The 15,075-nt window shown below is 36.7% G+C and overlaps 1 protein-coding gene across 8 annotated transcripts in view; it reads left to right on the forward strand.

Moving 5' to 3' along the window:
* The window catches only part of dnah5l (dynein, axonemal, heavy chain 5 like), a 425,035-nt gene that overhangs the window by 128,049 nt on the left and 281,911 nt on the right, over window positions 1–15,075 (forward strand). For all 8 annotated transcript variants that reach the window (XM_069913293.1, XM_069913291.1, XM_069913294.1 and 5 more), the window contains 3 exons: window positions 870–988; window positions 7,259–7,395; window positions 7,929–8,091. In XM_069913293.1, coding sequence (XP_069769394.1) covers window positions 870–988; window positions 7,259–7,395; window positions 7,929–8,091 — 419 coding nt within the window. The remainder of the gene's footprint in view (window positions 1–869; window positions 989–7,258; window positions 7,396–7,928; window positions 8,092–15,075) is intronic.

Raw genomic sequence — 15,075 nt, forward strand, 5'->3', positions numbered from 1 at the left:
AAGGGACCAATATCTTGGCGGCAGGTTTGCTTGAGCTGTTGGGGAGGGTTTAAACTAGTTTGGCAGGGAGGGTGGGAATCAGAATATGAGTGCAGAGATTAGGGTAGAAGGTGAAAATTATGATGCCATGTTTTCTGAGTTTGTGAGGTTAGGACAGTCGGGGACAAAACTAAAAATAGCCAGTTAGTGGGATTGAAATGCATCTATTTTAACGCTAGTACAGTACAACTCTGAATATCTAAAGTTAGATTCTTCGAAATCCTCACTTATCCGAATTTTTTTAAAAACTTCGGATAAACGAGGATATCTGAAATCCTCATTTATCCAAAATCTTTTCGGAGCCAAACTGACTGGGAACATTGGGCTCCCAGCGGCAGCAGTAGCGGACCTCGACCCCCAATGGCAGCAGCAGCGGGCCTTGGTCTCCTTACGGCAGTGGGGACCTCAAGCTCCCGGGCAGGAGCAGAAGCCTCGGGCTCGGAGCACTAGCAAAGCCTTGGTGGGGAAGTGTTGGTGAGAATTAAACTTTTTTTGGTGAGAATTAAACTTTATTTTAATGCTTAAAAAATCTTACCTTGTTGTTTGTTGTTCTATAAACACTGTTAAAAGTGATTTTATGTTGCTGCTGGGCTGTTTTTAAAAAATGATCGGATCTCCAAAGAAAACCGCTTATCCAAAATAAGCCCGGTCCTAACCATTTTGGATAATTGGAGTTGTAACTGTAACTTAGTAAAAGAGGACTATTCTAATTGCTTGTCACTATGGTAAAGTGGAACTTTTTCACTGAGACTTTCCAGTATTTTCAACTAAGAGAAAACAGATACATTAGGTAAATATAGCTATCTAACCCTTAAATTTTTGTGTTGCAGGTTGCACAGACACAGAGTATACTTTTAGAAGTGGAACCAACAATGAAAACTGATCTGCTGGATGGGGTAAAATTCTTCCAAACCAATGTTCAGAATTTTTATCAAGACTATGATACAAAGTAAGTGGTGAAGGAATTATTATGTAAGAGGAAATAGAGTAATATCATGTGATGCAAACCATATTATTGAACAAAAAGAAGCTGGAGCGACTCATTGGGTTGAAAAATTCAACCTTTTCGGTTGGGTCACTTTAAAAATACTAAAGTAAGAAGCTGTGATAGTAAGTATATCAAGGGATGAAAAAAGGAGGGTGGAAGAGCTAGGGAGGAGCCAAGTTGTGATAAGATATTTGACAGAAGATGGGAGAGGAGGAGAGAGAGGTTCAAAAAGAGATAACTGGGAGTATGGCAACCGGTTAGAGAGAAAAGTGAGAAAGGGAGAAGGTAAAGAAGAGATGGAAACAGTGGAGTAAAAATGCAAAGCTGGGGAAACTCAGCAGATAAAACAACTTCCATGTGCTCTGCTCTATTTCCATTTTGGGCTTGAGCTCTGCATTAAGGTATGAGCAAAATGTAGGCAGGCAGACAAGGGAAGGAGGGAACACCAGCAAAAAAATGGGAAACGGGGGGTTGGCTCTGTGAATAGAAAGGGAAGGAGGTGGAGAGCTGGAGGAAAGAAGACAAAGGAATAGAGAAGGAGAATGTGGAGTAGGCGAGTATAGACCAGAGAAGTCAATGTTAATGTCATCCAGTCGGAGAGTACTCAGACAGAATATTAGGTGTCGCTCCTCCAATTTATGGATGGTCTTGGTTTGACAGTACATGAGACCATGGGCATTGGCCTCTGGGAGTTCCCTGTCAATGATGCGGACAGAGCAAAGATGCTCAGTGAACCGATCTCCCAGTCTGCATCCAGTCTCTTCATATAGAGAAAGCCACAAGAGGAGAACCCAATACAGTAGATGACTCCCACAGATTCAAGAGTGAAGTGTTGCCTCACTTGGAAGGACTGTTTGGGGACCCAAATGGTGGTACTTCATGTAGCCGTTCTCTCCTCTCCCCCTTCCATAGGGACTACTCCCTCCATGACTTCCTCATCTACTCATCCCTTCCAACCCAACACCCCCTTATCCCTTCCCCTGCAACCACAAGAAGTGCAGCATTTGCGCCCACACCTCCTCCCTCACTACCATTTGTGGCCCCAAACAGTCCTTCCAAATGAAGCAACGTTTCACTTGTAAATCTGCGGGTGTCATCTACTGCATGCTGGGTGCTCACAATGGATCACTAGTTAAGTGAACTCCAAGGAACTTAGTGCTCTCCACTCTCTCCACTACAGAGTTGTTGATGTTGGAGGCAATTACCTAAAATTAGAATCATCATTGTTCATGCCATGGGGCTGAAGATGTTCCAGAAGGAATATATATGTGTTTCCCCTCAAATTCACATTGGACCTCACTTTAAGAACAGATGGGGGTCAAAGATAGACATGACTGTGGTGGAATGGTGAGGTGATTTAAAATAGCTATTATCTGGAAGTTCGAGCTTGGACCCACAGTCAGAGTACAGGTGCTTACCAAGAGGAGGTCATACTGCATACACCAAAATGCAGTAGATTAAGTTGGATGATGTGAATGTAAAACTCTTACTCACCTGGAAGGTCTGTTTGTAACCCTGGTTGGAAGTGAAAGGGGAGATGTACGGACAAACTTTGTACTTTCTGCAATTACATCAAGAAGAGCCTCAAGGGATAGAAGGATGGGGTGGGGAGGGAAGAACAGAACAGGAAGTCAAGCAAAGACTGATCCGTGCAAAAAGCCAGGGTAGGGGAATTAAAAACTTGAGGGCATAGTTTTAAAGTACAGTTGAAGTGGAAGTTTAAAAGGGTCCCATGTGCTGCCTTTTTCACACAGGTGGTGGTGGGTACATGGAATGAGCTGCCTGAAGATGTGCTAAACAAAGTCAAATGGGACCAACTTGGCCAGCATGGGCAATTTGGGTTGAAGCATCTGTTTCAATCTCCATGCGGATAGGGGTGGGGAGGGGAAGGGTGTGTGAGGAAATTGGAGTATTATTGGAGAACTGACTTTTAGCAAAAATTATCTACCCTCTTCTTTTTCTCTTTTATTAATCATATTATAGGTAAACAATACATGAGAATAGGAGAACATAATCAAAAAGGGAAAAAATATCACTCTATGACATCATATAATATAACATGTTGCATGACACAACAATTAACAAATATGTTCTCAACTCCTCAAACTGAAATCTTCAAAAAAATTTAAAAATATATTATATAAAGTCCCATCTAATCTTACAAAAAAGAAAAAGACTGTCAGCCTTTCCTGACAATTTATTAATAAAAATTAATCTTCTGGTCTTCACCAACAAAGAGAAAAGAAGTAAAATTTAGTCTGGAAGGGAAAATAATTATATTAACCAAGTCATGTGGAAATAATTTATAAAAGGTCGCCAAGTCTCTTCAAATTTGACAGAACTATCCTAACTTTCTCTAACCTTAAATATGATATAATTTGAGAGAACCACTGAGTCAAAGTCGGTGGATTAGAATCTTTCCATTTAAATAAGATAGTTTTTCTAGCTAACAATGTAAAAAAGGCTACAACCCAATATGTGGAAGTGGGAACTCATCCCAAACTATCTATCTATCCTCTTGTGACTAATACTATTAATATATTTATATTTATGGTGAGCATTAATTGAAGACTTTATGCGAGAAGAATCAGTAAACTGTACAGTATATTCCAAAAGCATCCAGGGTGTAGCAGTGAGTTGATAACTTTCTGAGAAAGTTTATCATGAACAAACATTTTCTTTTTACAATAAGCCATTTTCTATTTGTAGCCCAATATGGCAGGCACTATATTAAAAAATATAACACTACTCTTTATTGTTTTCCCATTCAATGACAAGCAAATAAAGAATTGCCTCTTCTTAAAACTGGTATTCTGAAGAGAATATTTAGAAATTTTTGGGGGGATGGGAAATAACAGTGTGCTACATTTGCACATAAGTCCATGAACCTTGAATCTGCCTTTTACATTCTTTAATTATCCATAAGTACTCCACAAGCTGCAGTCAAGATTGCATATGTACTTTGGAGTATCTTATTGTCATTATTCATAAATGTTAAAATCTTATACCAAGACCCACATGATCGCACAGACATGCTGGAGAGACTCAGCAGGTCATGCAGCAATCAATGTTTTGGGCCTGGGCCCTTTGTCGTATAAGCAAAAACAGGCAGGTGCCTGGATTAAAAGGTGAGGGAGGGGAGAGAAGGAAGGTGAAGAGGGAGAAAGTGGCAGGGGGATTAGCATATTCTAAAAAGGTAAGAGGTCATAGGTAAATAAAGGTGAGAAGGAAGAAGGGAGAAAAAAAGTTGAGAAGTGATGGGGGTTAGTTTTCTGTTAGAAGGGAAGGGGTAGGGAGTTGGAGGAAAGAAGGAAGAGGGAGAGGGAAAGAGAGATGGGGAGGGGTGAACTGGAAACAACAAGTCAATGCCTTCTGGTTGGAGAGTACCCAGATGTTTTTCCTCCAATTTACAGGTAGCCTCTGTTTGGACAGATATGTTGGTATGGCAATGTTGTATAGAACTGAAATGGTTGGCAACTGTAAGGTCCTTGATTAATGTAGCATTTCTTGTGGTTCACAAGTGAAGCCTTTCTTGCGGTAGTGTTTTATTACATATTGTATTTGACACCAGCATCTTTAGACTTGTTCAACTGATCTGAACGACTGGTAAAGGTTATTTTACTTGTCTCTCACTTTCTGCAATGAAATAAATACTACTGTCTTTGAGACACTCTATCACGGTTGTCTTCACAAGATGTTCATAGTATTGGTCACACCTTCAAAGTGCATGGGAACAAGCTTTGTGCAAAGTTCTCTGCTCATATGATGTCAATTTCTTCCATATTCCTTGACACCGAATGTAAACTTTCCACCAGGCTCTTCAATTCAACAAGAATTTTTTGTGCACATTATCATCTTTTGATAAGATTAGTTGAAAGGTTGTATGAAGTGGGTATTGAAGTCAATTGGCCGAATCATTTCATGACTAGAATGATTTCGGCTTGCTGAATGTTAGAAGGGTATGATTAGGTAAGCGGTTGACAATACATTTGGTGGGATATCACTGATGCTACTTACTTGAGGTCATTGAGCAAGGGAACATTCAATTGAAGAATTTCTGAAATTGACCATCATGTCATTTACTCTCAATGCCCTCTGGGCTTATGTTTGGAGGGTACTCTAGTTTCAATGAACAGATTATGTCCCTCTTCAATGCATTTCCTCCACAAAGGCCTAAAATTCAATATCCAAAAAAAACCCACAATTTTCTCCAAATGGTATATAGAATTGAAATGGTTGGCTACTGGGGGGTCCTTGCTGTGGCAGCAGACTGAGCAAGAGTGCTCACCAGCACAATCTCCTGGTCTGCGTCCAGTCTCACCAATGTGTCTGTTTTCATTTTCAAGTCCAGTTCACTTCTATTCTTGAAACTTGCTCCATTCATATTACATACACTTTTAAGAGCTTCATTGGTAACAAAGGATATAGTGGCTCCTTTTCCTACAGTATCGTACTGAGAAATTAAAATTAATGTTACCAATAAATGTTTAACAGAACTAGCTGATAGTGAATGATGATAGAAATTATTCTGATAAGAAAATAATGCTTTCTGATGATTTTCTTTTCAAGTTCAGTACAAGAAAGATGAACAGCTCCAACAACAGTAAATTATTCCATTTGTTTTGTGTAAACAAAAGTTGAAGAAGGATTAATAATGAAGTAACTTCTAGTCATAATCTCCTGAATTGTTTATTAGTCTTCAGATCATGGCTGATGTATGTTTACTTTCAACCACATGCTCCTGGCTTCACCCTATAAACTTTAATCTCTTTCCTAATCATGAACCTATCAAAGATCTAACGAATGTCATCTCCACAGCCATCTGTGTCAATGGATTCACAACCCTCTGAATAAAGAAACTTGTTATCTTTAGATCAAAGGGATGTCCTTTTATTTTGAGGCTGTGGCCTCTGGTCCTAGACTCTCCTACAGCAGGAATCATCATTTCCATGTCCACTCTATCCAGCCCTTTCAATATTCAGAATATTATTTGACCAACCATGGAAGTTAGGCTAGTTGGCCTATAATTTTCAGTCTTTTGCCTTTCTCCCTTCTTAAAGAGTGGAGTAAAATTTGCAATTTTATAGTCTTCATGAACCATTCTTGATGAGCAATTTCAGAGACATGATTACTAATGCCTCCACAATCTCTTCAGTTACCTCTTTCAGAACACTGGATGAAGTCTGTCTGGTCCAATTAACTTATCCAACTTCATCCCTTTCATCTTTCCAAGTACCTTGCCCTCAGTAAAAGTAATGACACTCACCTCTTCCTCCTGACTCTATTGAATTTCTGGCATGTCACTGGTGTCTTCCTTAGTGAAGACTGATGCAAAAAACCTATTTAGTTCAACTGTCTTTTCTTTGTCCCAATATCAATTCTCCACCACTCCACTCTCACCTCTCTAGCTCTTTATAAATCTGAAAAATACTTTTATGTTATTTAACTTTATTAGTCAGCTTACTTTCATATTTAATCTTTTCTCTTCTTACTGCTTTTTTGTTGCCTTCTGTTGGCTTTTAAAAGCTACCCAATACTCCTTGCTAATTTTCGCATTACCATATTCCGAGACCATAGAACCACAGAACCTGACAGCACAGAAACAGGGCCTTTGGCCCTTACAGTCTGTGCCAAATTATTATTCCGCCTAGTCCCACTGACCTACACCTATTCCATACCCCTCCCATCCACGTACTTGTTCACATTTTTCTTAAATGTTAAAATTGAGTCCGCATTCAGCACTTCAGCTGTGTGAAGAAATTTCCCCCAATGTTCACCCTAAATTTCTCCCCTTTCATCCTTAACCCAGGTCCTCTGATTTGTATTTCACTAACCACAGTGGGAAAAAAACCTACCAACATTTACTCTTATACCCATCAAAATCATTTGCCCTCCCTTTTGCTTTTATGCTGTCTTTGACCTCCATCAGCTACAGTTGTCTCATTCTCCCTGTAGAATGCTTCTTCTTTGGGATGAATTATTGAATTATTCCCAGAAACTCCTGTCATTGCTGCTCCACTGTTTTTACTGTTAGGGTCCCCTTACAATAAATTTTAGCCACCTCCTCTCTGTTATCTCTGTAGTTACCATCACTCAACTGTAATGCCAATATATCTGATTTCAGCTTCCCCCTCTCAAACTGCAGAGTGATTGTCCAAATTATTGGAAACTGAATCCAAATGTTATTGAAATTAAGTCAGTCCCCTTGTGGTTTGTGATTTAACCTTGCAGAGGCCCTGGTGTTGAAGGCCTTCCACCTCAAGAAGCTAGCGAAAGGCTACAAATCTTTCAGACAAACTTTGATGAGCTCTGGCGGAAATTTACAACTTACTCTGCAGGAGAAGAACTCTTTGGGCTACCTGTTATTGGTACCAATTTTTTATTTATATAGTTTTCTACATTTTATCTGAACTTTTCTATTTTTTTAATATAATTGGGTAAAATATCTTCTTCCATTCAAAATCTCTGATACAATCCCTTACACCAGCTACAATAAAGTTATTTGGTACATTTTCTTGCAGCAAACATCATGAAGGACAGCATAAGTTTTCAATTTTTTTAAATTTTAGAGCTATAGCACAATAGCCCTGCCAGGCTATGCTGCCCTAATGACATCCTTGTAACCAATGAACCTACTAATTCGTACTTAATTGGAATGTGGCAGGAAACTAGAGCATCTGGGGAAAAAAAAGCACATGGTCACATGGAGAATGTAAAATCTCCTCACAGATAGTGACGGATTTGAACCCAGATCATTAGTGTAATAGCGTTGTGCTAAATGCTGCACTAAATGGTGCCTTAAGTGTGTTTAAAACTAATAAGAATAAATATAGAGAAAACATTGTTGAAGTATTTCTCAGGAATTAAAATTGCTCATGTTTTTCTTTTTGTTATAAAATAGATTATCCTGATTTACAGAGAATAAGACGTGAACTCACCTTACTTCAAAAATTGTATGGTCTGTATAATTCGGTTATCGATAATGTGAGCGGTTACAATGACATTTTGTGGATTGAGTTGGATGTTGAAAAAATCAACAATGAACTTCTGGATTTTCAGAACAAGTACGTGGAGCTTATATGTAATGTATTAAATTTATTAATTGTACTTGACATTGTCCAACAGGTGAAATCACATGGCTAGTGAGCTAACAAACTTGTTGAAATAGGAGCAGAAGTAGGTCTATTGGACCATCAAGTCTAGTCTGCCATTCTAATCATGAGGTGATCCATCCACCCACTCAGCCCCACTCCCTGGCTTTCTCCCCATAACCCTTGATGCCCTTCTAATCAAATACCTGTCAAACTCTGCCTTAAATACACCCAACACCCATGCTTTCACAGCCCCTTGTGGCAATGTTCCACAGACTCACAACCCTCTAACTAAAGAAATCTTTCCACATCTCTGTTTTAAACTGATACCCTTTTATCCTGAAGTTATGCCTTCTTGTCTGAGAATCCCTTATCCTTGGCATATTTACTCTGTCCATTTAAAATGCCTTTATGAGGTTCCCTCTCATCTTTGTGAACTCCAATGAGTATAGTCCAAGAGCCGTCAATCATTCTTCATATGTTAACCCTTTCATTCCAGGTATCATTCTAGTAAATCTTCTCAGAACCCTCTACAATGTGGTGCTTAACTGCCATGAACCTCAGTGCACCAGGGTCACACTTCTCCCTTCCTCTGACATAACAGACAAATGCACTGCTTATATCATGTGGAGACTAGTGATGCTAGTGACACTAGTGCTGTAGGTGGAGGGGAACAATAACTCTTTGGTGGGGCAATGCCCACAATGCTCCCCCCCCCCCCCCACCCTTGCCACCTGCTCTGCAGTCTCCATTTGTTCCTGGAAGATCATTACCAATGCCTTCACAATCACTGCAGGTACCTCCTTCGGAACCCAATGATGCATTCTATCCAGACTGGGAGACTTGTCTACCCTTAGACCTTTTAGCTTCCTAAATACCTTCTCTCTTGTGATCTTTGCTACATTCACATCTCTTCCGAGAGAGTCATGAGAAGTCTGGAATGCTGCTAATGTCTTCCACAATGAAGACTGATTCAAGATATTCATTCAGTTCCTCTGCCATCTCCTTGTCTCCCATTACAATTTCTCCAGCATTTTCTATCAGTCCAATGTCTACTTTGGTCACTCTTTTTGTAACTTAAAAAAAATGTTTAGTTTTGTCTTTGATATTAATGCGTTCCCCATTAGTGCATTTTTCCAATCAACTTTGGCCATTTCCTCTCTCATGCAACTATAATTTCCTTTATTTCATTGAAATACCAATACTTTGGACTTTAGCCTCTCTATTTCAAATTTTAAAGTGGCCCTGGGGACATGCAGAGTAGTGTCAGAAGATGCTCCGACGTGCCCCGTGGCTTTACCCGGCCTGCGTGGAGCGTCGCAGGTCCGGGAGCTCCTTCATAAGGTGTGGGCTGCGGGGGAGCTCGAACGCCGGCATCAAGTGTCCAGACCCGCAGCCGCATCCACACCGACAGAAGAGGAACTACTTACCTTTGCAGAATACATCCAGCAGGGGGAGCCAGCAACCTATGAAGATAAACCTCAAAAAGTAGAACTGGAACCTGGAATGGATCCAGTATTTACAGTTCTGGATCCAGTATTTACAGTTCTGGAAGGGATTGCCAATCAGATTGGTAATATGTCAAAACAAATATCAGATGAAATGAATCAAGGAATTATGGAGGTGAAAATGAAGATGCATACTTTTATGTGAAGAAATGTCAAATATGAAGCAAGATATGAATGTAGTCAAAAGTGACATTAATAGATGTATAAAATCTGTTGATACTGTACAAGAAAATTTTAAGAAAATTGAGATAGCTTTTTCTGAGTTTCAAAGTCAAGTGGAGCGTAATAGAGAAACAATAGAAAAAGTGAAGGATCTTTCATAGATTGGGGAATTGAAAAAAGAGACTTATTGAAGAAGATTGATTCTTTGGAAAATCAGAGTCGGAGAAATAGTTGGTCTTCCAGAAGATATTGAAGGCTCTGATTCTATAAAATTCTTTAAACGTTGGATCCCAGAAGTTTTGGGTAAAGAGTTCTTTCCTGAGGGCTCATAGAGCTCTGAGAAGGAAGCTGCTTCCAGGACAACTGCCGAGAGCAGTTTTGATTCATTGTTTAAAACACCAGGATAGAGAAATTATTTTGCGTATGGCAGTACAAAAAGCATGATAAAACCAATCTCCATTAATGGTTCAAAACAACAGAGTGTTTTTTTATGCTGATTTGAGTCAGGAAGTGATTCGTAGATGGTGAGAATTCAATACGGCTAAAGATGTTCTGTGGTGAAAAGGTTATAAATTTGCTTTTTGTTACCCTGCAATTTTGAAGGTTTTTTATGGAAACTTTCAATCTCTATTTTTTGAAAATGATCATGATGCCTTAGTTTTTGCAAACTCTCTGTCGGAATTGAAAATAAATGGTCGTTCTCCGCCTTTGTCTCCTAAAAGGAGATTAAATGGAAATGGAAAGAATGGGAAGAATGGAAAAAATGAAAAGAAAGAAAAAATACAGAATCCTCTTGATATCGAAATCCGGAGCAATCATTGGGTGTGGAGTTACTGGGTTGAAGATATGGACTATATTTGAACGTGTTTATCTATATAATATGTATCCGGCTGGCGGGGTGGATGACACTGAAAACTTTGCTAGTCATCTGCCACCACTGGGCTTCCCACACCCAGTTTTTTTACGGTAATACTGCCTTTGGGTGGTTTTTCTTTTGCGTGTGTTGTTTTTTTAATTTTTGTTTTGATTTTTTTTATGATGGTTTTATTTTCCTCCTTTTTTATTTTTAAAGGATTACAAAGGGGAGCATTATTTTATAGAGTTTAATTTTTTAGTGTGTGTGTATTTATTAATAGTTAAAATTATGTCTAGATTGAACTTCACAACTTTTAATGTTCAGGGGTTAAATAATCCAATAAAGAGAAAGAGAGTATTGGCTTATATATAAAAAAAGAAAATTGATGATTGTTTTTTTACAAGAAACACATTTGACTGCGAAAGAACATTTGAAATTGAAAAGAGACTGGGTTGGTCACGTTTTTTGTTCTTCTTTTAATTCTAAAGCTAAAGGAGTAGTGATTTTAATTCATAAGAACTTGTCATTTGAATTGGAATCTACTGAAGGGAATGCTGGCAGAGTTTTAAGAGTTAATTATAATTTCTTTGCGGAATTTTGGACACTGCTTAATTTGTATGCACCCAATATAGATGATGAGCGGTTTATTTCAGAACCTTTTTTCTTATTAAATCAGGCTAATGAGAATAGTTTAGTTGGTGGTGATTTCACTTGAGTTTTGGATCCTTTATTAGATAGAAATCCGAAGAGTATAAGGAAGTAAAAGATGGCAATACAACTTAATGCGTAAATGAAAGATTTAAATTTGGTAGGTATTTGGAGAAAAGTTAATCCTACAGAGAAAGATTTTTCTTTTTATTCCTCAAAGAATGACTCGTTTTCCAGAATTGATTTATTTTTGGTATCAGCACATCTTCAGGGTAGGGTACTGCAAACTGAATATAAAAGTAGAGTTATATCAGATAATTCATTATTAGTTTTTTCTTGTGAAAGTTCGGAGATAGTACGTTCGACGTGTAGATGGAAGTTTAATGCAATGTTATTGAAAAAAAAAGAGTTTGTTACCTTTGTAAAAGAGCATATTTCTTTATTTTTGACCAAAAATGTTAATTCTGTAAAGAGTAATTTTGTAGTATGGGATGCTTTAAAAGCTTATTTGAGGGGACAGAACATTAGCTATTCTACGAAAGTTACGAAACGATATATGACAGAACATTTACAATTGGAAAATCAGATTGCTGAACTAGGACTTTCAGAAAGATATAATAGAAGATTTTAAAAAAAAGCCCTATTAATGAAGTTAAAATTATGCTATAATACTTTACAAACTTACCAGTTTGAATGCTTAATTAATAGATCTAAACAACGTTATTATGAGTTGGGGGAAAGGGCTCACAAGGTATTTGCCTGGCAATTGAAAGCTGAACAGGCATCTCGGACTATTAATGCTGTTAAGAATACAATAGTAACCTATTGCAACCTTGGAATTAATGACCAGTTTTATTTATTTTATCAAAAATGATATACTTCTGAGGGGAAACAGGATAATGGTTCTATTGATTCTTACTTATCTAAATTAACGTTACCGGTACTAGATGAGAAAGATATTCAGGAGTTGGAGTCTCCATTTGTGGATTTTGCAATCAAGGAAGCTGTTCAGGTAATGCCTCATGGTAAGTCCCTGGGAAATTATAGGTTTCCTGTGGAATTCTATAAACTTTTTTTATGATGAATTTTCTAATATATTTGGGAAAGTATTAAATCAAGTTACTGAAGAGCAGAAGTTACTGGAAACGTGTTCGAGTGCTTTAATATCTGTTATCCCAAAGAAAAACAGAGATCCTTTACAGATATCTTCATATAGACCTATTTCTTTATTGAATGTAGACTATAAAATTATGGCAAAAGTATTAGCTAACAGACTTGCTAAATATTTACCTAAATTAATACATATTGATTAAACAGGCTTTATTAAGAATAGAAATGCCTCAGATAATATACTTCATTTGCTTACTTTGATCAATATTTATTGGTGGCAACCTAATCATCCTATGGAAGTTGCATTAGATGCCGAAAAAGCTTTTGATCGGCTTGAATGGACTTTTTATTTAAGGTATTAGAGAAATTTAAATTTGGCCATTTCTTTACTGGGTGGGTTAAGGCCTTATATATGAATCCGATTGCTAGGGTAGTGACAAATGGGCAGACATCTTTACCTTTTAAATTGACTTGATCAACTCGTCAAGGCTGCTCATTGATACCAGCCCTATTTGCATTGGCTATAGAACCATTAGCACAGGCTATTAGACAAAATGAGGATATTAGAGGGATGAGGATTAAGGATGAAGAATATAAAATTAATCTATTTGCAGACAATGTGTTGATATATTTGACAGAGCCTGAGAGATCATTGAAACAGTTACAGGAGTGTTTATCGAAATTTGGAAAATTGTCGGGATATAAAGTTAACTGGGATAAAAGTGAAATTTTGCCAATTGGAGTAGAAGATTATTCTGAATTTAAAAATATTACAAAATTAAGATGGACGAATAAAATCAAATACTTAGGTGTGTTTGTGGACAATGACTATCAATTGTTATATCAGTTAAATTACTTATATTGAGATGGATTAAAGCTGACTTAACTAAATGGAAAAATCTTCCATTAACCCTAATTGGATGTGTTAATTGTATTAAGATGAATATCTTTCCTCAAATTCAATATTTATTTCAATCAATACCTCGTTTGCTTTCAAAGTTTTTTTCAGAATTTGAATAAAGCAGTTCGAGAGTTTTTATGGAAAGGTAAATTAGCTCGAGTAGCGTTGCACAAACTTACTTGGAAATATTCATTGGGTGGCTTACAACTGCCACATTTTCAAAATTATTATGAGGCAGCTCAGTTGAAGTTTATTAGTAGACTGATGGATTTGGATCAAACTCCTAGTTGGGCTAAGGTGGAGATATCTCTACCTAGAACAGAGATGCATGAATTTACATTCTGTTTGAATTTGATTTTATTACAGGAATATGATATGCCAATACTGAAACATTTATTAAAGATTTGGATTAAAAACATTTTTAGGGTCGTAAGGTAAATTACCAATTTTAACTCCATTATACAATAATCAGCTTATTCCTTTTTCAATGTTTAATAGTTATTTAAAAATTTGGAATTCTAAAGGTATAAAGACAATACAGGACTGTTTTGTAGAGGGACAAATTCTTTTATCCATTTGAGAGAACAATTTGAAATACCTTTAAATTCTTTATTTATGTATTATCAGCTTAGGGCTTTAGTAAAAGATAATTATGGTAGAGAGATGTATTTACCTACTTTGTCGAAATTTGAATCTTTGACTTCTACTATACAGGTACAAAAGAAGGGTTATGTTTCAGTTATGTATAATTTATTACAGGATAATATGGATAAATCAGATTGGGAAAAATCTAAACTTAAATGGGAGACTGATATAGTGTTTACTTTTCCTGAAGATGATTGGGCAAACATGTGTCAGGACAATGTAATTAAATTGACTAATGTAAGATATGGTATGGTCAATTAAAATATTTTACATCAATTGTATTTGATCCCGGAAAAGTTTTAAAAAAATATAGTTTAGTTATTCAGATTCTTGCTTTAGAAGTGGTTTGTGTATTGGTACTTTTTTTACATGCTGTTTGGACCTGTGTGAAAGTCCAAACATTTTGGCAAGAAATTAAAATAGTTTTGGAAAAATTGTGTAATTTTAAACTACCTTTGGAACCAACAATTTTTTTGTTTGGAGATTTGTATTCATTAAGGGGAATGGGTGTGGATAAAGTTCAAATTGCTTTTGAACATTTAGTGTTGTCGGTAGCACGTAAATGTGTTGCTAGTACTTGGAAAGATGATGTAGAAATTAATATAATATGCTGGCATAATCAATTGAAAGCTTGTATTGTTATGGAAAAAAAATACTTATAATTTACATGACAATTATTCTTTTTGTTGTTAAGTGGTCTCCGTATTTGAAATATATACAATGAGATATATTTTGAACTGTTATTAACATTTATTTTTTTTATATATATGATTTATATTTTTGGCTCCCCTTAAGGGAGCTAGCTGAAAGGGTGGGTGGGTGGGGGGGGAAGGGTTTTTTTTCTCTCTTTTAATTTTTTTAATTTTAATTTTCTTTAATGTTTGTTGTGTTTTGTTTTTCTTTATATATACATTTTTGTAAAATTACTTTGAATATTTAGATTGTATGTTATATTTTTTACTTATCTTTTAAATAAAGTTTAAAAAAAACAGCTGGGAATAGAAAAGCAAATCTGTATCCCTTCTTCCACAAAACTGACTTTACTGGGTTAAATTCTTCTTTTAACAATTTCATTACTCAAATCTGCATAGAAGAATATTCTATTATTCTGGATCATTAAAGGGCTT

This window comes from Narcine bancroftii, chromosome 1, assembly GCF_036971445.1.
Source record: "Narcine bancroftii isolate sNarBan1 chromosome 1, sNarBan1.hap1, whole genome shotgun sequence".
In the NCBI taxonomy this organism is placed as follows: Eukaryota; Metazoa; Chordata; class Chondrichthyes; order Torpediniformes; family Narcinidae; genus Narcine; species Narcine bancroftii.